Source organism: Nothobranchius furzeri, chromosome 14, assembly GCF_043380555.1.
Source record: "Nothobranchius furzeri strain GRZ-AD chromosome 14, NfurGRZ-RIMD1, whole genome shotgun sequence".
Classification (NCBI taxonomy): domain Eukaryota; kingdom Metazoa; phylum Chordata; class Actinopteri; order Cyprinodontiformes; family Nothobranchiidae; genus Nothobranchius; species Nothobranchius furzeri.
In genome coordinates this window covers 38607834-38632781 of record NC_091754.1, presented here as the reverse complement: position 1 = coordinate 38632781, position 24948 = coordinate 38607834, and the positions used below count along the sequence as shown (strand labels likewise).

Below are 24948 nucleotides of genomic sequence, written 5' to 3'. Positions count from 1 at the left end.
TTTTGATGGTTCTTTCCTCCTGTGGGAAGTTTGCTGAACTTACAGCCATTTTCCCTCAGTTTTCTCCGTGTCTGGTTCGATGACGTCACTTTCGTGAAGCGTTTTTGTAGTCCTGGACTTATTTTTACACAAAACCTAAAATAGTGATTCCCCTGTTAGAAAATAAGAGTGTTCTTGGTATCAAAATGTGTCTTTAAAGGGGCATTATGGAAGTTTGACAGCCAAAACATGTATAGAAATATTAAAGTTCTTCTTCATACATTCTCCTGCAATGCCCTGGTCCTGTAGAATGAGCCCTGGCATTTCTACTGTGATTACCTGTTTTTTCTGTAAAATCACAGAAAAAGAGAGCTGCTCGGGTCGAGCAGGCTGCTTCATGCGCGTTCACGCTCAGGCATAGCCCGTAACATTTGCTATCAGTAGCTTTAGCAGCAGAGAGAGAGGTAGTGCCAACTCAGCGACTTTGTTGCTGTTCCTAACGCCTAGTGACAAAGCTAGCTACATTTCTGAGGACCCTTAGCTACTTTCTGTAGAACTTTCTTCTAGATATTTCCTGCAAATTAGCAACAAAATAACCATTTTCGCTTCAAACCGCTCTTTGGTTTGACGTTGTTTCAGCTGTCATCTATGATATAAAAGTTACATATACTGTGAATGTTACTAGAGTGTAGCTCACCTAGTAAGATGTCTGACTCCCATGCAGAAGACCTGGGTTTGATTCTGGATGTGAACATGGTTCATTTAGAGTTTCTTTTTTACATTAATGGTATATTTATTTACAGTAAGATGCCCAAATTTTTTATTTGAGACTCTCCAAACAGCATTGAATTCACAGATAAAAAAGATGTGGGTTCAACTTTCATTTTGGAACAATTTTTCAAGCGAGGGAAGGGAATGATCTGAGCATGCAGGAGGACTGACCCATCATAAACCTTTGTTGGCTGTGCTGAAGAGAAAGGTACAGAACCAAATTATTTAATTAATTAGCTTTGTGTTCTCCTGTTCTCCGGGCCACACAGACACACACGGGACTGTCTCAGCTGTTATTTTTGTTAAGGAGTGTGCACGTACAGCATGCACGCTTTGTGCACAAGCCTACTATTGAAGCTGCCGTTACGCTTTTGGCCTGAGGGGGCAATCGCGAGCATAAAAATTCAAAAGTCCGTAAAGTCCCTTTAAAAATCACGGATATCATATGTGAAATCCATGGCACAAAACAAGCGGACTTAGAAAATAGCATTTTTAGCCCCTTTGACTTGGATTCATTTGTTCGTTCTTCTAGGGACCCATGGTGTGGAAGTAGGTGGACTTGGCTTAGGCTCTCTATTGTCACAACGAGCTGCTACATTGAACCTCACAGTTGGATTAAAAAACATTTTCTGACTCTGGGGGTTGTTCCAGTTAATTATTTCTACTCAGAAGTTGGGATTTCCAAGTATGGGTTAAACTGGAACAAACTCATTTCAAAAACGCTGCTCTCCTGATAATAACATTTGAAATTGAATGGGCTACTACTAGTTTACCCGTTTAAGTATAGATTCACTAGGATAAATACAATAAAGTTTAGAATAATACTTCTCTTAAAGCGTGGTTTATCTAGTAAACATCGGCGTGATCTTCCGCGTTCCTGCCAGGCCGCGTTGCGGCGCGGTTTCTCCGTCCAAGTTTTTTAAGGTCGGTTTATCCTCATTCCTCAGTGGTTTCTCCTCCTGTTCCCTCCATAAGTGGTTTTTACAAACACCGTGGATCTAACCCTGCTAATTTACGTCCACTAACTTCAGCTGTTTCTGTAGTTTCTGATTCCTCCACCTCACTCAGCATGGCTCTATTAAACACCCGCTCTGTTAACAATAAGTGCTTCCTGCTCAGTGATTTAATTCTCTCTAAAAACCTGGATTTTCTGTTTCTGACTGAAGTTCGGCAGCAAACATCTGATTATTCTGGTCTGATTGAACTCTGCCCGAGTGGTTATTCTTTTCTTAGCCAGCCCTGGGGTTCTGGTCGTGGTGGAGGCCCAGCTGTTGTTTTCAGAGACCATCTTCCATGTAGCTCTACAACCTCTGGTCACTTTGCTTCCTTTGAACTGCAGCTGATTAAAGTCGGGCGTAAGGACCCGTTCTACTGTGCTGTGGTCTATCGTCCACCTGGTCCAAACAGTTCTTTCCTTCAGGAGTTTAGTGACTTTCTTTCCTCCACTGTGAAACTGTCCAGACTGGTGATTGTTGGTGACTTTAACATCCACATTGATGATCCCTCTGATCAATTTGCCATGAATTTCTCCAGCCTTATGGACACCTTTGGCTTTACCCAGCATGTTTCTGGCCCCACACACACCGGGGGCACACTCTTGACCTTGTTTTTACCCTGGGTCTAAATGCTGACAGTTTTTGTCCTGAGGATGTTTAGATTTCAGATCACCATTGCATTTTCTTTAACTTGTCAGTTCCTTCGTCCCCACCTCCTGCTCGTCGTATGGTTATTTAATTTTCATTTCATTTCATTCATTTATAAAGCCCCTTCTGCGACCAATGCAGACGCCCAAGGTGCTGAACGCAACACAACACAATAAAAATATAAAACCATCAGAATAAAATATAACAATCGTAAAACCAGCATAAAATCAATTAAAAGAGGAGAGTAAAAGAAAAAAAATAAAGACAAAGATTAAGAGGCCGGGGCATCGAAACTGGGTAAAATTTGCTAAACCTGAAAAGCCTTGACAAAAAAAAGGGTCTTAAGGCGAGTCTTAAAAACCCCCAATGAGGGTGACTGACGCACCACCAAAGCCAACTGGTTCCAAAATGCAGGTGCCAACGCAGAGAACGCACGGTCCCCCCGTGACCTGCACTTAGTGCGTGGAACGATCAACATTGTCACAACGTTAGTTCTCTTTTTTTTAATGAGAGCACAACTAGCAATTTTTCTGCTGCTTTTGATCCACCCTGTTCTTCTGATAACGACCCAGATTCCTTAACTTCTCAGTTTAACGAGCACTGCCTCTCCATTCTGGACAACATCTGTCCTGTCAGAACCAGATCAGTCCCTGCAGTGAACCCTACTCCCTGGTTTAATGACAGTCTTCGCAGCCTGAAACGCCAATGCAGAAAAATTGAGCGCTTTTGGAAGAAAACCCATCTCCACGTCCATCTGCTGCACCTAAAGGACCTTCTGACATCCTTTAACTCTGCAGTCAGAGAGAAATTATATTTTCTTCTTCTTGTTATCTCTCACCAAAATAGAATGTTTACTAAGAAATCACAATGTAACCATGGAAACACTACTTGGTATATATGTTGTGTGTGTCTGTCTGCCTGCGTTGTCTTCTCCATCCCCAGTGAGTCGTGGTGGATGGCTGCTTATACTGAGCCAGGATCCTCTGGAGGTTTCTTCCTGTTAAAAGGGAGTTTTCCTCTCCACTGTCGCTGCATTCTTGCTTCGTATGAGGATTGCTGTAAAGACTCTGTCACTAGTCCGTGACTCAATGCAACCTGCTGGGTTTCTTATATAGGAAACTTTTTACTGATTGGCTTAATGACCTGACCTGTATTGGAATGTTTACTGTGTGAAGGTCCTTGAGACGACTCTTGTTGTGATTTGGCGCTTTATAAATAAACTTGAATTGAAAACTGAATTGAAAACACTGCAGTTGCGCTGGTAATCTGTTAATTTATTTGCTTAGTTTAATTTTTTTTCTAGTTCATTTAGGGCTGATTGTTGCTCTTTAAGACCCAAGTTCTATAACATTGTCTTTATCTTTAGGTAAACAAGTCACAAAATTTGAGAAGTTACTTAATTTTAAGATGATTAAATGTTTAGCACTTTGAGGAACATCCTAGTTTCCTACCTCAGCCTGCTTCTTCCCTCAGATAGATTAATAATTCATCTTTTTATGAAAGCCATTCAAGCAGATGTTCCTTATGTTATTGAGAGTATGTATGTGTATATATATATAGGCGCAGTGGTTAGAGCTGTTCCCTTGCAGCGAGAAGGTCCTGGGTTCACTTCCCAGCCTAGGATCTTTCTGCATGGAGTTTGCATGTTCTCCCTGTGCATGCGTGGGTTCTCTCCGGGTACTCCGGCTTCCTCCCACAGTCCAAAAACATGACTGTTAGCCAGTGTTAGGTTGATTGGTCTGTCTAAATTGTCCTTAGGTGTGAGTGTGTGTGTGCATGATTGTTTGCCCTGTGTGTCTCTGTGTTGCCTTGTGATGGACTGGCTCTCTGTCCAGGGTGTACCCCGCCTGACTGCCCATTGACCGCTGGAGATAGGCACTATATATATATATATATATATGAAAAAAAGAACTATGAACAAGTTTGTTTTTGGAACAGTGAACGTAGTTCAAACATTTGTTAATTATGAACTAAGAAATGAACTAGTTTGTTTTAAAATGCATGAACTGAACTTTGAACTAGTTCATTTTTAAAACGAACATTCCCAACACTAACATTGATGGTTCATAATGTTGTGCTGACAGGGTCAGTGGAGTTGAGAAGGTGACTGTTCTGGTGTGTGTGACAACTGATGGGACTTTAATCTTTTATTCTTGAACTGGTTTTATTTTTTTATAATGTAATCTTTGATTACAACGTTGATCAAAATAAAAGGTCTTGAATTTGTGGGATTATTTTACTGTTGTTATTTATAGCCACTAGGGCGGCCACAAACGACTATTTTAGTAATCAACTAATCGTGTCATTCATAAAAGTTTAGCTTGTTGCTCCAGGATGCTGTAATATACCATCATTAGCATCTAGTGTGATGTGTGATCAGCTGTGTGCCGTCTAATAATAAAGACAAGATGATCGCTTATCATGCTACTTTAATTAACTTTGTAACCTGTTAATACAAATGCTGCAGTCAGATGGAGGTAGGCACCTAAAACCAAACATGACGTGTTCACCAGAGGCATGGTGGGAAGGTTGAAGCGCTTCATCTTCCAATCTTAACTCAGTAAATAGCAGGACACACCACGGTATGCCTCTGTAGCACGACTGGTCCACACGTCAGCAGTCAGGAACCATGGACAGCTCTGAGGGTCTGCTTTAGCGTAAAGATAACAGATATTAAAGTTAGTTCATTTACCAGATGAATACCAGATGAATAATTCGGTTATATCTAATAAAGTACACACACACACACACCTTAAAGGCTGTTTCATATTTTTTTCCATCATGGTGGGATCAGCCTGGTAGGTGGTTGTCATGGTAACATAGTAACCTTGATACCGACCTTGGACCGGAGTCTCGTGACCAGCATGCTCACCAAGCCCTCGGTCAGGACGTTAGCTTGCTGAGGTGTGCTCGTAACAAACAGGTCCACTGAAGAGGAGCACCATTATTAACGCGTAACGTAGCGGGATTAAATAAATCATTAGTTTGTAATTAGAGCAAAAATACGTGACATACAAACGTGTTCTAAAGGTAATGACATCACCACCTCTACTGGTGTTGCTGCAGCTATAAACACAAGAAACTGTTGATGTTAGCAGCTAACAAGGTAAACTTACTGAGGCCACTCTTCGTTCGCTGCCATCACGTGCTTCCTCTCAAGATGCTCGTGCATCGCCGATGAAACAAGAGTTTCACCTTGCCGAGTCTGAAATCGACTTGCTTCTCAGTTGTTTTAATAAAATGCTCCAAAACCTTTCAGCTCTATTGCCGACTCACCATGATGTGTTATTTCTCTGGTGATTCTGATCCAAATGCTGACCTGGAGTGGCACTACTGCGCATGTGCCTCGATTTATGTAAGCAGCAGCTGACACGGATGGCGACTAGCGCGCACGTGCGTTGAGCAGAAAGGCAGGAAGCAAACGCCGAATGTGCCGCAGCAGGCAAGATTTAAAGACTGCTCATACAATAAACGACGCATCGGCTATTAAATTAATCGTCGACTATTTTTTTGTCGACGTCATTGTGACGCGTCGACTAATCGTGGCAGCCCTAACGGCCACCAGAACATGGGGCAAAGGAGTGCCACTGTACGCCACTCTGCCACCCCAGGGTGCGTGGAAAAATGCCCCTGTGTGGGCCCAGTGGGAAACTGGACCCCTGACCTGGTTGGGGACATAAAGATGGTAAGGTGGACCGTTACTTGGTCCTGGATCAGTCTTACGGGCTTGCAGTACTTGTGAGCAAATGTCCCAGATCAGGGCCCCAACGAATCATTAGGAGGATATGATGATAGTTGGGGAGAATTGTCGGGAGAGAGCATCTGGCTTTGTGTTTTAGGCTCCGGGTCTGTAAGAGCTGATGAAGTTGAAATGTGAAAAGAATAAATCAATCAATCAATCAATCAAAGCTTTATTTATAAAGCGCCTTCCGCAACCCTGTTAGGAAGCCCAAAGCGCTGAACATGGTACAGTTGTAAGTAATTATACTGAATAAATCAAAATAAAAGAAATTCAAATTACAAAATACAAATTACAAAATACAAAATGGAAATAACAAAATAGATGAAACATTCCGGTAAAATACAAATGTGTGAAACACAATTGGACTGAGTGGATGGATTGAGTGTACCAATGAAAACTGTGGAATGGATTCAACATAATAGAGGGCCATAATCAAACATGTTCTGGAAACGCCAAGCGGAGGAGGTGTGTTTTTAGGTGATTCTTAAAGACTGGCAGAGAAGGGGACAGCCTGATTGAGGGTGGCAACTGGTTCCAGAGTAACGGTGCTAGGACTGAGAAAGCCCGGTCCCCACGGGTACGACACCTAGACCGAGGGACAGCGAGCAGGCCTTGGTCAGAGGAGCGCAGAGCGCGTGATGGGGAATGTCTGTTCAGGAGTGTGGCCAGATAGGGGGGAGCACCACCCTGGAAGAAATGATAAACAAAGACGAGTATTTTGAATTGTGAGCGATAGGAAATCGGAAGCTAGTGCAGGGAGGCCAGAACTGGACTGATGTGGTCCCGTTTCCTGGTCCCAGTCAGGAACCTGGCAGCGCTGTTCTGCACAGCCTGTAGGCGACGCAGTGTTGACTGACACAACCCTGCGTAGAGAGAGTTGCAGTAGTCAAGCCGAGAAATCACAAAGGCATGCAGTACCCGCTCCAGGTGGGCTCTCGACAGCATATGCTTGATTTTAGCAAGGCGTCTCAGGTGAAAGAAACTGGACCGGATCACAGAATTGATGTGAGCATCAAATTTAAGTCCTACATCAAGTTTCACCCCCAAACTGGTAACAACTGGTAAAGATCATCGGTATTGCCTGTGGTTGAGTCTGGTGGCTTCTTTGAGAAAAGACAGGTTCTTGTGATCTGTCCATATCACCCCCGGGTGCTCTACCCCTTCGAGCCAGTATCTCCACTCCTCCAGAGCGAGTTTTGACTGGAGTTCTCTCAATCAATCAATCAGGTTTTATTTATAAATGACTCGAATTCCCATAACAGTTTAAAAGCATTAACAGTCAAATGCACTAGGGTTGGGCATCAACCATCGATTGGAACCAGGACCAACTGTTAGTTTTTCCTGGAATCGTTCAGTTTTTTATTCCTAGTTTTGATTCCTAGAATGCCGACCAGAAGAGGAATCCGCGGCCGATCTCCGTGAAAAATAAACGTGATCTGCAAATTGTGATCAACGCTTTCCAGAGCTGATCACACCAGCTGTCTGTGTGCAGCACGAGTCCTCTCCCCCCACCCAGATATTGACCCTTTGCACCAACGTCACGTGGGTCCACCATGCTGGACAGCAAAAGCATGTAAACAGTGAGCTACACGATTACTAAGCAAAGGGAAAAGTAGAGGCTGAAATTGTTTTTGCGATCAAAACAAAAACTCCTCCAGCATTCCTTCATGCCCAGTTCCATTATCAGAAGAAGTAGCGCATCTAGCGGGGGCTCATAGAGAGCGGTATGCTAACTAGCTTACCATTGTTAGCTTACATTCCCTCTGCAGCTGTTCACCGATGTAAACATGTTGCTGACTTTGCCTAAATTCACCCCTCTGGATTTATAACTTTATGTTGTAAACAGCGTTTCACTTTACACCAAAGCTGATTTTTAAAAAGTCCGGATCCCTACCAGCTTCTGTTGCTGGTGGTGTTACCGGGTTCAGCTGCTGCTCTCACACCGGAATGAGAAGATCTCTGAACACCGACACTCATATAAATAAATAAATAGCGTCATTTTAACACACGTAATCATACATCGGAGCTTTAATATTGTTAATAATTGTCTCACTTTACACTACAGTGGACGGAGCGCAGCCTCCGTGGTGAAATGCCCATCCATCAGGATTATCAATAACTAGTATAAACACATCACATTTATCCCTGTCCCTGTCTTCCTCGTGAAATAAATGAACATTAATCTTACCCGGTAAAAACATGTTAGCTGCAAATCTGAGGGCTGATATTCCGCTTGATTGTTCGCTGCAGTTCGTCTCCATCCTCAGTCTCCATCAAAGTTATTAAAAAAAAACAAAACGAGTTGAGTTTACATCCTTGTCTGTTAGTGCAGCCGACCACGCAGCAAGCTAAAACCATTTTACTGTCAAATCAACTAAAGAAAAGCGATAAAAGGCTACAAACTGGCTTGTTTTGACTAGCTTCACTGGAGTTTCTTCGAGTGTAAACTGTCTTTTTGCCGTCCATCATGGCGAAGGGGGTGGTCACATGAGTGGTGTGACGTCACATGCAAAGGGTCAATAAACAAACGCGTCTGCGAACTTTTACTCCGTGATGTAAACTTTAACTCCTGCAGCGTAGAGGAAACTTGTTAAATACTTCAACACGGTGGATTTAATATAAGCTTTAAAGAACAAACTCTGGATGGTATGAGGTGAGTTTGTCTCACTGCAGAAATAACAACACACACTGAGCGTCAGCAGTCAGACGCAGCCGCTCACCAACACTCGTGTGTGTGTGTGTGTATGTGTGTGTGTGTGTGTGAGAGAGCGTCAGAAGGCAGAAAAATAACCTGTAGAATAATTAAAGTCATCTTTATTTTTATTTATTTATTTATTCTTCCGTCTCTTGAAGGGTGTAGACACTTTTTTCCTCCTCTCCTCCATTATCATCAAGGCCTTTGTCTGTCTGTGTGCTAGGTCACGGCTGCTTCTGCATTTTTTCTGGAAAGTGAAATTCACTAAAATGGATCTCGTCAGTTGGTCACTCAACGCGGTTGATAAAAATGTTTCAACAATGAGAACGAGAGAAGGGGCTCCCGGATGCCCCTCCGGGACAGACCAGCTGTCTGTGGAGGACTCTGAAGACGTGTGGATATTCGTGGTGTTGGTGTCGGGTTTCCTGCTCATTGGCCTTGGAGGCTACCTGGCTTACCGGAAAATTAAGGAGCTGTCGAGGAATATTGGCCTGATCCCCGAGCTCAGAGATGGTTTGCACTGCGCTGTGAATTCACAGACACATAATTGTCGAGATGAATCGTAAGCTTGGGACTTTGGCAGAGATTCAGTCATTGGCACAAAGATGGATGCCATCAAGGAGAGAGTGGACGAATCAGCACGGATTGGGATAGATTAGCGTCCATTATTGGGATTCTGAGAGGTTGAGGACCAACAAACTGTAAATTCTCTCTGTCTGGCCCCAAAACAATTTCTAATCGGAATCCGGCGCCCTTGAGCCTGCAAGGCTCCAACGAAAACTCCCCCCTCAGAAGATATGTGGAATGTGCCGTCTCTATGGCAACTCAATTCTGTCTCCTTTCCCAGCCTGGAAACTGCGGGAAGGCCGCTGAAACGTTCCAGGGTCACTGCAACCCTCCAACCCTCAATGCTCCTCCCCCTATCCACACTGAGGTGACATGCGCTGCTTTGTTCGTGGCTGCAGGAACTGAAGTGGGGATAGTTCCAACCCACCACCCCACCTAGTGGACACTTGTGTTGTGTGTTGTCTGAAGTCTGTTGCATATCTGTCTGAGGTGTTTTTTTTGCAGAGCAAAGCTGCCCTCCTGCTGGGAGGGTAACTCTGAAGTGCCTAGGGATGGGTACCTTTGACATTTGAATCGATCCGGTACTAATTCCCGGTACCTAGGAATCGATACCGGTACTTAACGGTACCAATTTTCGATACTTTTGAGTGTTTATTATTTTAATTCTCTTTTATAATTAAATATATATTTTTCTCAATATATAACAATATTTGATAAATATCACGATAAATATCATTCAACTGTTTGTATTTTAACATCGTCCTTGTAGTTTTATAAGCTGATAATTAAACTGAAGCAAACATCTTTACTGTGAACTAAAATTACTGTGTATCTTCATTCCTTTTGCCGTCTTTTTTCATTTGATTTTTCCTACTGGGAAGTTGGAATTTCCGAGGAGAAAGCGAACACACCATTAGCTGATAACAATGGTGGCAATGGAAGCTAACATATCAAGCTGACATTATCTTAAACAGTTTATTTAACTGCTGGAGCAGATTAAAACGATGATGCCTCACACTTGGATCGTTGTAAAGTGAAGCCAAACTTTAGAGCGCGTTCATGTTCTTCTAGTCGGAAATTCGGAGTTCCGAGATGAAAGCGAACGCAGCATTAGTGAAACGGAAGCTAACAAACCAAGCTAACGTTATCTTAAACATTTATTTACCTACTGGAGCAGATTAAGATGAGGATGTCTCACTTAGATCGTTGTCGCTGGTTTAATGATCATCACCCAGTTACCCATCATATTTAGTGAAGTGGACCCAAGCTTTAGCGTGCATTCTTTCTACCATGGTGCTCTATTTACAACTGGCTCGCAGCGAGCTACGACATAACGCTCTTGTGCATGCGCAGCTGTCTTGGCAAGTTCTCGTTATGAAGGACGGGTACCGAAACGAGGCACCGTTTGAAATGACGTGGATCGGTGCTCGGTCGGTACTATGGAATTCGGTCGGTACCTTAAAAAGTACCGAATTCGGTACCCATCCCTAGAAGTGCCTTTTATTCCATCCACCTGAACCAGTCCTCATGTAAACCTCTTATCTCTATTAAGGTAGCGCGACTCAGGGTTGCGAATGACCACAGTCACCAATTCTTGTCATGTGTCTTGCCCATGTATGTCTGATCTCTGAATTGTGTGTACTGAAACTCTAATTTCCCTCTGGGATTAATAAAGTATCTTTGATTGATTTGATTTGATGCTAGAGCAGCTCCTCTGTGGTGGACCACACCAGCTTCTGCCACAATAAATAATTATAATAATGCCACAATAAATAATAATAATAAATCACACACAAAGTTGTGAACATTTAAATTTCCTTTCTGAACTATTTCTGTTGAGTTTTAATGTTTAAAATCTGTTAGATTGTTACTGACAGCAGCTACTTTTAAGTTTCACTTCCTGTTCTGACTGAATGCTGCTGCAGCATGGAGGTGTAGTTCTCAGTCATCCTGGACATGATCATCCTGAGAGTTTTAGCTGAAAACAGCTGGACTTTTCTGGATATGTTGGAGACATTTAGCCTCTCATCCCAGAGGCTTCTTCCAGACTTTGGTTGTGGTCAGAAACAAACACACTGGTTGTGCTGCAAGTCTTCTTCTTTTTTCTTCCAAAACATGTTTTTGTCTAAATGAAGGTGATGTTGTTGTTCACAGAATTAAAATTCATGTTGAAGTTAAGATTATTTCATCAAGTAGGACCTGTGGTTAGCTGGCTCATGTAAAACATGTCTCCAAAGAATCGGAATCGGGAATCGATAGGAACCGGAATCGAAACGAGGAATTGGAATCGGAATTGTTCAAAATCAAACGATGCCCAACCCTATAGCGCATGCGCGCGCACGCACACACACACACACACACACATCAGTAAAGAATTTATATTCGGCTGAGTCCAGGTGAGCCAAATAAGGTAAGGCAAGGACATGCCGTCAGAGGAGCCGTCTGCCGGCAGCATCAGGTCTTCCACAGCAACCAAGTCAGGGCGCTCAGAGGAGGGAGAGCATAGACCCCGCCCCTCCCCCCACATCTTGAGCCTGATTGGTCCAAACAAAGTGTCTAGAAACAAAGGCTAAACTGGTTAATGGAGCTGCAGTTTCACTGTAGTTGCAGATAAAGCGACAGTAGAAGTTCACAAAACCAAGGAATTGTTTAAGTTGTTTCCTGTTTGTAGGGGTTGGCCAATCCAGGACTGCTAGAATCTTTTCTGTCTTCAACCCCCTGCTCTCCAATAAGAATCCTAGGAACTTTACAGAAGATACATGGAATTCAGTCTTTACATAAAGTCTGTTCTTTGGGAGGCGCTGTAAAACAGCCCTGACAAGCTTCTCATGCTCTGTGGGATCTTTAGAGAAAATCAGGATATCAAGATTTACTGAAACAAAACGGATGATGTAGTCACCTAGTACAGAATTGATGAGAGCCTGAAACACTGCTGGTGCATTGGTGAGACCAAAATACACCAACAGCTATTCGTAGTACCCGAGTGGTGTTTTGAATGCTGTCTTCCACTCATCTTCTTGCTTGATCCTGACCTGGTGGTATGCGTTGCAGAGGTCCAGTCTGGTGAAAATGGTGGCATGCTGTACAGGCTCGAACGTTGAAGAGAGCAGAGGCAATGAATATTTATATTTTACAGTAATGCAGCCCTCTGTAAATAGTCAGATCAAGGACTAGATTCCACAACTTTCTGGTTATGAGGCGGGCACGTAACTCCCTCCTCTGCCATCTTCACAAATAACAGAAGCCTGAAGGTGTTCTGCTGTGTGGTGGAGCTGCTAGGGCGAACGGTTAGTGCCTACTAGTAGAGATGTTCTGATTTTTCCTGGACGCTAAGCCAACAACAGCCTTCCCCATCATGAGTCAAGATGGGTGAGTCTATGAATGTTAAGTGACAGTGTGACTTAGATCATTGAACATTTTCAGATCCCAGAGTTTCACCATCAACATCAGAAGCTAATGCAGAAGGTAGATGTAGGAGACTAGACTGCGGACATATCCAGAGTCCCCTGTCCCACGCCTAGTGATGCTGGAGATTGACACCAGTTCCCCCGACCTTACTTGATCGAAACAATTAAGAAAATGAGTGTGAGTGACTCCCTGACCCGACTTATGTACATGCACATGTCGCTGGTCCCTGTTCTAAACACATAACAGCCCATTTTGGAAGATTCTCTATCCATGGTTTGAGGTTCTGTGATGGAAACTGATGGACTGATGTGTTTACAGATGGCATCTCCTGGAAACTGGATGCATCTTCAATACCAGTCTAAGCTGCAGGCCAGGAAAGCCCTGTCTAAAGATGGGAAGGTGTTTGGTGACTGCATCATGGTGGGAGTGAAACCCTGCATAGACAAGGTTGGTAACTATTGCTGTCATGCTCTCTGCCCTCTGATTGACTGTTGATCGTCTCAATGGCTGGTTGATGCCAACTAGGGCTGAGCGATCTATTGTTTTTTTCACCAAAATTGCGATTTCAATAATAATTGTTACAAGTGAAAGTGCAGCCAGAGAGCAGTGCAAACAGTGATTTGTTTTATTTCATGTTGATTTTCTGATATTATGATGGGATGTTTTCATCCAGCCCTACTCTACAACCTTTCATCTCCATGTTTCTCAGAGCGTGATGGGAAGCTGTGAAGCTATCTCTTCTCCTTTGTCCTCCTCTGTCCTCCCCTCCACTCCTCAGTCTGCCATCAGGCCGCTCAGCGCCTCCTACAGGAGCGTCGCCAGTGACTTTGAGGTAGTGCTGGACCTCTGGCTAGTTGTGAAGCATTTACTTTTTACCTTGACGCGCATCTCCTGAATCTCTGTCTGTCCTCAGGTGGTAGCAGACAGACAGACTCCCAGAAAAGACGATAGCTTTGTTTCCAAGGCGATGGAGTACATGTTTGGCTGGTGAGGGCAGCAGCTGATGAGAGCGGTGGAGTTGCAGAAAGCTGGATTCACTACAGTGTGTGTGTGTAATGGCATGTGGAGGATCTTGTCATCTGCATTTGTGACCTGTATTTTAATGTTTTGTCTAAATAAAGTCATAACTTTACTTTTGCTTCTCTTCACAAGAACACAAACATCTGGTGGCTTTATTAATGAAGCTGCTTGAAGCAGGGCCTGAAAACAACACGAGTGATGTGGGATTTATAGAGTAAACCTTGACAAGAAAATGTGGGAACTTAATTCAACTTTGGACCTGGGATAAGGATATTCTGGAGATGGGAAACCTGGCAGCACAGCCGGTGAGATAGTGACTTGTTTAAGTTAACACACACACACAGTCGGACCCCATCTCTGAACTGAAAATAAAAAAAATCTAATGGTGTTTTTAATATATTATGTTCATACGTCTTTAAATGACTTATTGGTGAATGAATTATGTGACACAGCAGGTCCTGGAGATCTCCTATCCAGCATGTCTTAGAAGCTTCCCTGTTTCAACACACCTGATTAGAAGCAGTGGTGATTAGCAGCTTTCTGCAGAGCCTGAGTGGAAATGCTTGAAAAACAAATTGAAATAAACAGGTTATATAGATAAGAAATCTGCCTCTTGGTGTAAGGATAGTCTGAAACTTTTTTCTAAAAGTGATAGATCAGGTAGGGTCAAATTGTTACTTTGTGAGGCTGCAATAAAGCTCCTTATCTGCAAATACCTGTAAAAATGTGTTTTAGGCAAGTAAAATTTAATTCTAAGCTGTTCGAATGACATCATTACACCATCACAAAAGAGGTCTTCAATTTTAGCCAGTCCATTTCTGGTCCATGTGTTAAACCCTGCGTCGATTACCCCTGGCTTTAACTGTTCACTACCTTATGATTGGGCTAAAACAGGATAGAGGCATTTCTTCTTTTAAGACCTCATGTACTTTATGCCATATTTTAACCGTGTTCAGTATGATAGGATTAATTATGTTTTTGTTTTTTTTAGAGTTTTGACTGACGCTGAGTACAGATACCCGCTCAAGGGCAAGCCCGAATTGAGTAGAAATGATTCAATGTTGACCCACGCTGGAGGTTGCTCGGAGAAGTGGTACATCATCGTGCGCAGTTGTGCGGCCCAGTAGTACTACTGGAATCATTTTGTAATCATTTTCTTTAATTTACAAAAAAATCCTGATGGTACAGGTAGTGGGATATTCCGAAATAGAGTAGTTTAGGAAGTATACACATCTTCACAATGTTTATCCGTCCGGTAGTTGAAATTGGTAAGTTTACCCACCTATCCACCATATCAGTAATCGAATGAGCTATAGGGTTGTAGTTAGTCTCTGTATTAACATCTGGTACTATTTGAATTCCTAGGTAAGTCAGGCGTTCTGAGTGTTTGAATGGCCATGGCATACTACCAGAGTTGGCTCTCTCAGCTTTATTAAGCAGCAATAGCCAGGATTTTGAATTATTTATCCTGTATCCAGAAAAAGTTCCAAAGGATCGTATTATGTTCACTAGAGTAGGAATTGATCTAATTTTTTCAAGAATATTACCACATCGGCCGCATAGAGTGCAATCCAATTATCTTGGGTGCCTATCTTAATTCCCGTAATCCCCTTGTGTTTCCTAACAGCCATGGCGAAAGGTTCTATGGCCAACGTGAAAAGAAGCGGGGACAGGGGACAGCCCTGTCGGGTTCCGCGGGAGATGTTAAATAACTTAGAAATATTGTTGTTGGTGAGAATTTCAGCCGTAGGCTGTGAATATAGAAGTTTTACCCATTTACCAAAAGTGTTGCCACATCCAAATCTATCCAAAACCTCAAATAGGTAAGGCCATTCAATGCGGTCAGAGGCCTTTTCGGCGTCTTAATGACAGAATAGCAGTGTCTTGAGCATCCCGATTTTCTTAAAGCAAATTCAGTAGCCTCCTCACATTGTGGTATCCTTGTCTCCCCCCAACAAAACCATTCCGATCCGGGTTAATCACAATTGGAAGACACTTCTCCAATCGCAGGGCCAGTATTTTGCAAAGAATTTTCTCATCTGCATTTAGTAGGGAGATTGGACGGTAGGACTGACAAAGGTCCCCAGGTTTTTCAGGCTTGGCAATTGCTAAAATCATTGCGGCTCTTAGAGAAGGTGGGAACACACCTTCCTCAAAGGATTCCGAATACATTTCTAGCAGCGATGTTAAAAGTTTATGTTGAAATTTTTTGTAGAAATCCATAGGGAGTCTGTCAGGTCCCGCCGCCTTTCCCACTTTCAAAGTGTCAATAGCTTCTTGAATGTGCTTAGTTGTTAATTTAGCATTAAGGGGCCCCCCGAAGATCCTCCGGTATGGAAGGAAACTCCAAGTCATCTAAGAAGGCACCTTGTACAAAGTCTTCATTTGTATATTCAGAACTATAGTTTCTTATAAAATTCCCCAAAAACTTTGTTAATTTCTTCAGGATTAATTACTATTTCTCTTCAAGTTTTCTTAATAGAGTTAATTGCCCTATCAGTTTGTATTTGTTTAAGACGCCATGCTAGTAGTCTTCCAGGTTTTTCCCCTTGGTCATAAAAAGCCTGCCTAACTTTCTTCAGACTATCTGCTGCTTTCTCTGCAGTGATTTCATTATATTGAGCTTTGAGGAGAAGTAATTGTTGTTCGAGATTTACCCCCTGGTTGACATGAATTTGATTCTCCAAGTATTTAATTTTATTCTCAAGTTCTGTAGTCTTTATTCATTTATTTATTATACGGGCCCTTTAATGAGATGGTCCTGTCACGGGGAGAAAGTTGTTAGCAATAAGGATCTAACGTGACGTAGATGGCAATTTGAATGAACTCAGTTCAGAGAAATGGAGATAAGATTTCGTAGCTAACAGCTAGTCAGAGGAGACAAATGCTGTTGCATGCATGTGTGTTTGTGCGAGCAAGGCTGCAGGATTAACGTGTCCTTTCTATTATTTAAGCAGAGGAAAAACTCTGGAGCTTCAGAAAGGTTTTTTTGTCTCTCTGGATGAGTGAACACATGGTGTTCTGATGAAACCTGAAGGACACACAGATATTGTGTTTTTCCTGCTTGAGGAGACTGAGCTGGTTTGGCCAGACTGTTTCCATGGTGATGGGCAGTCCTCAGAAGACAGACCTCTTTTATGTGGGGAACCACAGCATCAGTCTCATCATTCATCAGATGGGTTTTCTGGACTTGCTGCTTTGTTCTGAACTATTCGTCATTAGGAAGCTGTAAGAGACCCGGCGTGGGATCAGGCAGAACGGTGGAAGTGCATCCAGGAGACTACGGTGGTGACCGATCTGAGAACATCTGGGTTTCTGTTAAACAGCTCAAATATGTTAATTATTGAGTTGAATAATTAAGAATATAAATACAAAATTAGAAGCATGAGCTTTCTTATGGAAGTTTGATCCATAACTGAGAAATTTAAAATGATTGAATTTTGTTGTTTGAGATGAATCGAGGTCAGAGCTGCACCAGAACCACTAAAACAGCTTTAGCACACACAGCCTGCTGCTGACAGAAGTTACACACACCTGCACTCTAAGGCAGATCATCCTCTGGCAGCTTTTATTGAAACTGACTCACTCAGCTGCACTTTCAGAATGAGGGAGTGAAGGGCTCCAGGTGAGGGTTCTGCTGGAGCTCACGGACCAGCGCTTAGCACCGCCGTGGTCTCTCACTAACGTGTCTGGCAGCAGATCAGCTGATGATCCATGCAGCGGAGTGAAGAATGGGTTCCTCTGTGCTGCAGCAGGTACCAGGAGATGTTCTACACCACTGAGACCCTCTCACTGGACAGGCTCTGGTCTGACCGGAGCTCAGGCTGCTGTCATCACAGCACTGCAATGCAGATCCATAAATTTCCCAAGAGCTGCAGCTTTGCTCCCAACACCCACCTCCTTTCCTATGACCTGTGACCTCCACATGTAAACAAGCACCAACCATTGCTTTCAAATCTTTTAATGATCAAAAATACTTCCATTTGGATTTCTTGGTAGAGAAACAAGCTGGATCTGCTCGTCTTGTCCTGCAGTCCTCTAAAGTTTGTTAGCAAAGCAAAAGAGCTAACTAGTGGACATGTCCTCGTCCACCAGGCAGAGGACAGGTTACTTGAATGGATCAGGACTACCAGGTCAGGACAGCAGGTGGCCCAGCTGCAAGATCCTGGATGAAGATAAAACCTTAGAGAGTCCTAGTCAGGTACACCTTCAGACAAAGCTGCAGGGTACAGGCCAGCCTGTTCTGCAGGTCCGTCTGGGTTCTGGGCCGGCTGCCCACCAGGGCCCCATGCAGCAGCATCCCTCGGCAGGGAGCCTGGCTCTGGAGTCCGGTCCGGTCCAGCTGCTGTCACCGCTTCTTCTTCTGCTTCAGGGACTTCCGCCTCGTCAGGATCATCTCGTACAGCTTGTCCATGCCCTCATGGAGCCCCTCTCCGATGATTGCGCAGGCCGGCTGGATGTGGTAGGTGGTGTTGGGGGTCAGCTCCTGCAGGGCCAGCTGCTTCTCGATGTCCGCCACGGCCAGAGAACTGGGCAGGTCCTGCTTGTTGGCGATGACCAGCAGCGGGGTTCCCTGGTTCTCTGCGAACTTGGTGACTTTGTGCAGTTCGGTTTTGGCCTCCTCCAGCCGGTCCACGTCCACCGAGTCCACCACGTAGATGATCCCGTCGGTGCAGCGGCTGTAGGACTTCCACAGGGGCCGGAGCTTCTCCTGACCCCCGACGTCCCAGAAGTGACAGCTGATGCCCTTCGCGGTTCCGCTGCTTAGCCGGATCTTCTCCGTGTTGAAGCCGATGGTCGGAACCGTGTTGACGAACTCGTTGAACTTGAGCCGGTACAGAACCGTGGTTTTCCCGGCGGAGTCCAGACCCACCATCACGATGTGGAGCGACTGGAAGGCGGAGATGTTGGAGAAGCTGCTCCCCATCCTGGACCTTCAAAAGTGGCTTCCTGAAGCTCAGACCCGGACCATCCAGACCGGGGTGGGGGGTCCGCAGGCCCTCAGCCCCGGTGCGCCTCGGCAGATCGCAGCGCGCGGCTCATCGGGATTCTCCTCACGCACGCGACTCCACGTAGAGACCCGGAGAACAACAACAGGGCGGTCCGCTGTGCTCTCCTGTTTCCGTGATCTGAACCGGACCGCTCCGCCGGTTCCGGACTCTGCCCTCGCCTCAGCTCGTGAGGTTGACGAACCGAGCCGAGCTAGCCCTCCATGCCCCGCCCCGCCCCGCCCCGCCCCGCCCGGACCTGTGCCAGCGAGGCGCGACAAAAGGATCTGGCTGCGGCCGCTGTGGAGCTCCGCAGTTACCGGAAACACGTGATCTCTACAGTAGCCGGAAGCACGTGATCTCCACAGTAACCAGAAACCAACACGTAACTTTACTTAAATCGACTTTGACCAAATTGCGATTTTGTTAATATTGATGCTGCTGAGAAATAAAAAGCTCCTGTGTGAAATGTATGGTTGTAGTAGTGTGTCTTAGCTGTGGAGCTCCACAGTAACCGGAAACACGTGACCTCCACACCAACCGGAAGCACGAAAGAACTATTTACGCGTTACCATAGCGATCAGAGAGCATTAAGAAGCGTGCCCGTCTGAGAAAAGTGTATAAAGCATGTAGTGAGGGTTTTTTACAGTCTTAACACCTATAATAATTGTAAAAAATAAAGTTGGCTACTTCATGGATTTCACCTACCGCGGGTTATTTTTAGAACGTAACTCCTGCAATAAACAAGGGACTGCTGTATTATTAATAGTAGAGTCTGGGACATCTAACTGATTAACATCAACATTGATTATTATGCACTATTATTTTTGTTCAACGGTGATAAAGTCCTAATGTCTTCATGAAAGTTCCTTTTTTTCCCCATCTGAACATCGGGGAAAAGGCTGTCTTGCAATTGTTGAGGTCACTATGTGTGCCCCATTTCTTCCAGGATCACTCTCTTTATAGGTTTTAATGGACTCCTAGTACTGTGAAGTGGTTCCATGGTACAAAGGCATTGTATTCCAAGATCTGGGAGACTGTAGAAATGAGCAGTGATGCCCTTCCTACCATCTTTCCAGAAAAATAAGTGATCTGGAAGCTGTTAGGCTTATTTACACCAGGAGCACTTTCTGCACCTGCATAAACTCCAGGACACATTTACTAACAGTGTTTGTTGCTGTATGTGCTGCAGCTTTGAATTTTTTAATAATATATATTTTGTTAATATTTTGGTTATGCTGTCTTGTTATGAAGTGTACAAGAGTAAAAGTGTTTTTAGCATGTGCTTCAAAGCTAAGTTTGACTGGGAAACTCAAAGCTCAATAGTCTGTATCAACAGAAATTCACTGCAGCCTATGTAATATTTGATGCATCATAATTTATTCTACTCTATCTTGCAAATACATATTTGTGTGGCAATGTCATGCACAACACACACAACTATTAGATCCTTAAGATCAAACCCGTGTCATTCTTTTGGTCCACTGCAGTGCAGCAGTCAAAAAAAAAAATAATAATAAAAGTGAATCTTGAGTGAAGTGGCCACAAATGGCCAGGATACAGCCCAGAGTGCTAATGCTTAAAATGTATACAAATATTATTGATTACAATTCTTTACTGTTAATATCAACAATAAGCTTTTTATTTTGAAATTACAAGTATAAAAAAATGCTGTTACATTTACATTTAATGCTGTTACACTGTAATCCTTTCTTATAAGTATGGACATAGAATCAAGTGAACAACATTTTGAAATAAGTTTAATTGGAATTTTGTACTATACAAAAACAACAACAACATATTAAACAAACAAACAAACAAACAAACAAACAAACACAGTCAGTGCCTTCATTTGTCCATTACATGTCAAACATAGCACTGACCCTTAGTCCCTGCTCATCAGCACATGCTTTCAAAAAGAGCTCCATGTCCTCTGCAAACTGAAAAACAAACAGGAACATGTCCCTTGCTCCAGTGTCTTCTTCCTCTGACAGGTCTCTTAAGACCCTCTGCTGGTCCCCTTGATTTAAGGACAGATATTTTGGTATTGTTACGTGTCCACGGAAAAGTGCCTTATTTTGGACAACCCACTGCACAGCAGGACGCAGATCTTCAACAACTGCTGGCTCCTGTGTCAGGCACATGGGGATAAAAACACAGCTATTTCTCTGTTGCAGAACAGTTTTTGACAGTTATTCAAATGTCACTAACCATGTAATTATACTACTGTTTAAAGTGAATACTGACCTGACTGACTTCCTGGAACTTGCGCTTTTTCAGTCTGAAAATGGGCACGTGTTGTCCTTCAAGCACAGCTTTGGCTTCCTCTCTCCAGTGTGCAAATAGCTTGCCAGAGCTTAACAGAAAATGTTGATATTGTTAAGGAGTGTAAACTTTAACACAACATAGAACAGAAGTCAAAATATTAATACCTCCTTCAAGTCAAAGCTGTTTTTTTCTAACCACTGCCCGGGAATGAGCTTCACTGCAAGATTCCTTTTTTTCAAGACAGTTACATTCACAAGTTAACAGACATCATCATGATGGGTGTGAAATGTTTATTGCTAATAGCACCAACTGTAACTACAGGTCTTAGGGACACGACCTCAACAAAACAGCATGACAAAATGAAAAAGTACAGTCACATGCTCACAGTTGGTCAAAATAAAGCATTTTCAGCTTTAATTTGAGGTTGGCATATTTTATAAACTAATATTTAATGATGTTTTATGTTAAACTAAAACGTTTGAAGACCCTATTTATGTCTGAAACTCATCTAAAGACAGCATCACTGACTTGATCAGAATGTGAAGATGAGAAATAGAATAAAATGTTGAAGCATCATGCTGATATAGTTTATAAAAAAAAGCATGTGAGTGTACTCAAGATCAGCAGAACATGATCATGCACTTAACCTGGAACACTGAACAGGTTCCCGAAAATTCTGGAACAAACCAAAAAGGCTTATAAAAATGTGACCTCAAAAGTGAAACATATTGTTGGCCACCAAATCCTGCCTTTGTGTGTAATGGGTCAAGAAAGAGGATTTCTCTTTCAGGTGGCTTCAGCACTTAAAAGACAGTTAGCCATGACTTCAAACCTGAAAACGATGTCATTGCAAGCGATCACAATCAAAGACTTTTGAAACTGCGTCATAAAAGCTTGAATACTTCTCAGACACATAGCAACATTCTAACAGTTTGTATGTGTCAAAAACAAGACTTACACACAACTGGAAATGAGCAGGTGTCCAGAGGGAGAACTATGATGTCCATCCTCTGAGCATCAGTCTGAAACAGAATTTTATTTTGAAGTATTCTGTATATGAACTCTCACCAAAGTTATAAAAACATAATCTTTTTGATTACTTGCTTGTTTCTTTAAAGGACGGTACACTTACAGGAAAGGACTGTAATGGATCACAGCCATAGGGTGCAAGCCAAGTCCGGGTGACGTACAGATTTCCTATGTAAATGCTTATCCCCTAGAATGTAAAAACAGCACATTTAAAACAACAACTCTTTAAATTAAAGCTGGACAATCATCATAAACAACATACAGTACCTTTGACTGAACAATTTTAGTGATAAGCTCAAAACAGCCATTTGCAATCTGAAACAGAAAAAATCATTAAAAAAATGAAAGTACACTTTATTATTTCATATTCATAGAAACAAAATACTTACAGTCAATTCCATTTCTTTGTTTAAACCCAGTGTCCAAAAATCTGCCCGCGTGAGGCATCCAGAAGACGTTTCAACAATCAGCTCATCTTTGGGTCTGCTGATGTCCAGAACATAGTTGAGCTAAAAAAAACAGAGAGGTCATAGACTGTGGATGACAAAATCAGATAAGCACGTTCCACTTTGCAACTTCTGAAAACTTTAACATACAAGCTGTTGTTGGCCAGGGTGCGGTACAAAACACCACGATGAACGGCTGGCCAAAATGTTCTCAGGCTTTGTCAGAGCTTTGCACGGTGGTCCACACGGGTCAGGAAACGTTGCATCTGTTGACCTTCTATTGGCTTTCTTGTTGTCAACTCCTTCCTGAGGATCTGTAGGGACTTTAACAGTTTTCAGACAAAACACTGCATAGAATGCATATTAAATGCATACAAATGCAAGAAAAATAAGCACTGTTTACAGACGGAAATTCATTTGAAACAGCAGATAAGTTTGTTTACGAGCCCGCAACTACAACAAGATAATGAATGCAAGATTATTATTTCACCTATATATGACAATCACTATTCAAAATAAGAAATTTTACCAGTGTCACCAGACATTGAAGGTGCTGGGTTCAACACTGTTTCTGTGGTTTCTCTGGGTTTACTGCACACCTGTGGGGCTAGGTACACAAAGAAAACAATATGAACACACAGATAGGAACAAATCTAACATGTGAACAATGGTAGCGTTCTGGTCATGAGACAATGCATGTACTTACCTACGACAGCTTGACCCAGTGCCGACAATGAGATATTGATCTTTCCAAGTCGACCATGTCTTAGCTGCCTCTCCAGAAGCTTCTTGTTGGTGACAGTGTTATAATGATGAGTTATATTTCTCATCAGAAACACGTGTGTGGATGGACTCATGTTACTTAAAAAGTAATTGTTTTTCCTCATGTTTGCAAAGAACTGTTCAACAACTTGACTGTTCAGCCAGCCTTTCAGCTCTGGGACAAGTTGAATTCTGCGTAATATGTCCTTGGGATCTTTTGTATTTCCCTCTTGAAATCTGTCATACAGGACATAATGGTCAGATGATCCAGTGACAGGATGAGGATTTTCATTTACACTATCCATCCTTTCATGTAGCCATGGAAGATTCACTTTCAGGCTTCCATCCTGTGCAGCCTTGACATTTTCCTCAGTGGGCTCAGCCAGTCGACCTACATGTGGGTGAAATGGCAGTTTATCAGGAACCCGCAAATTGGTGTGTGCCGCCAAACCCCTCGCAAAATCGTAAACACAGACGTTTGGCATGTGCTTCCAGGACAGGAGAAGGTCAGCAAAATCCCGGGGACTTTCAGCATGAAGATTAAATTTAACGCTGTATACAATGCCATGTGGACATAGTATTACAGACCATCCTCCTGCAAGCAAAGATTTAATAAGTTGTTTGTGATTGTAATGACATATTTTAATGCTACTTCTAATAATCGCTAAGTGATGCTTACCAGAGGCACCCCATATGCTTTGAAACACCTTATCATATGTCTGCCTGCTCTTCATCTTCTCCCTCAGTCTGGTGATGAGATCAAAGCGGGAGCCTTTGGAGTCGATGTTGCATGCTTTACACAATTTTCTTGCCACTCCAACCTGACAGTAATTAGGGAAAAATGTAAATGGAACAACCCCTGAACTTTATGTCACATCTTCTGAAAACATAAAAGCAATGTTACCTTTTGTTTTGCGAGTTCATCCAACAGACGGTCTTCTGTGACACCGCTAAGCTTTGCTTCATGCGAAGAGCTTATTCCTACTTTTTGAAACTCTGTGTTAAGCACAATGTCACTTGTACGAGTTTCATTCCCGATCCATGGTGCCCAGGACGTGTAACTTGGTGGAACTGAAAATGGATTCTTCGTGCCGCCTACAGAAAATGGTATGTTTTTAATTACAATCTAAATTACTTTAAAACACTGAATGACTTTCAATAAGTTTTTGCCATCACTCACTTGGAAAAAACCCACGGCTTATCATTTCCAGGTGAACAGAGTTCCAAAAACCTTCAATGTCATGTTCACCATTGAAGTCTTCCGGGGCCTGGAGGTCACTCACTATAATAAATTGACTCATAAGAACATGCACATAATGTACACAATGAACTATGAACACAAATGTACATTAAACTTACCTGCTAACTTGAACACCCCTTTTCTGTGTAAGTCCATAACTACCACAGGGGGGTGAAACCCACAGTTTATGCAGGAGTACATGTAGTCTGTGTCAGTCAAAGCCTCAAAATGGCAATAAGCATGAAACATGGTATCCCTAGAAGGAAACTTCACTCTTCTTAAGACCTCCAATGAGTCAATGACCCTTGAAGCGGATACGTGGTTCTGTTATATGACAATAGGGTGAAGAAAACTATGATTACACAGATATTTAAATTTGGGCAGGATCTT

The 24948-nt window shown here is 43.0% G+C and overlaps 3 protein-coding genes across 6 annotated transcripts in view; 1 reads left to right on the top strand and 2 right to left on the bottom strand.

Annotated features, from left to right (window-relative positions):
• The window catches only part of nup35 (nucleoporin 35), a 41330-nt gene extending 27393 nt beyond the window's left edge, over nt 1-13937 (top strand). For both annotated transcript variants that reach the window (XM_054746544.1, XM_015975250.3), the window contains exons 7-9: nt 13124-13252; nt 13515-13637; nt 13719-13937. In XM_054746544.1, coding sequence (XP_054602519.1) covers nt 13124-13252; nt 13515-13637; nt 13719-13796 — 330 coding nt within the window. In that variant the 3' untranslated portion in view covers nt 13797-13937. The remainder of the gene's footprint in view (nt 1-13123; nt 13253-13514; nt 13638-13718) is intronic.
• Nucleotides 13938-17770: 3833 nt separating this feature from the next.
• Nucleotides 17771-18976, bottom strand: LOC107395800 (ADP-ribosylation factor-like protein 4C). Its single transcript, XM_015975251.3, has one exon. It carries the CDS (start codon nt 18750-18752, stop codon nt 18174-18176), a length of 579 nt encoding a protein of 192 aa, XP_015830737.1. The 5' UTR covers nt 18753-18976; the 3' UTR covers nt 17771-18173.
• Nucleotides 18977-20809: 1833 nt separating this feature from the next.
• Nucleotides 20810-24733, bottom strand: LOC129164866 (HMG domain-containing protein 3-like). Of its 3 annotated transcripts, XM_070544106.1 has the most exons (13): nt 24499-24733; nt 24223-24413; nt 23998-24139; nt 23263-23913; nt 23086-23163; nt 22707-22879; nt 22500-22619; nt 22378-22425; nt 22214-22297; nt 22040-22103; nt 21246-21309; nt 21061-21169; nt 20810-20942 (listed from the first exon to the last, which is right to left on the bottom strand). In XM_070544106.1, coding segments are annotated over exons 1-11 (1674 nt in total). In that variant the 5' UTR covers nt 24620-24733; the 3' UTR covers nt 20810-20942; nt 21061-21169; nt 21246-21307. The 3 variants fall into 3 exon arrangements, with proteins under 3 accessions (XP_070400207.1, XP_070400206.1, XP_070400208.1); XM_070544105.1 differs by lacking the exons at nt 20810-20942; nt 21061-21169; nt 21246-21309 and having other exon boundaries at nt 21935-22103; XM_070544107.1 differs by lacking the exons at nt 20810-20942; nt 21061-21169; nt 21246-21309; nt 23086-23163 and having other exon boundaries at nt 21935-22103.
• Nucleotides 24734-24948: the final 215 nt, after the last annotated feature.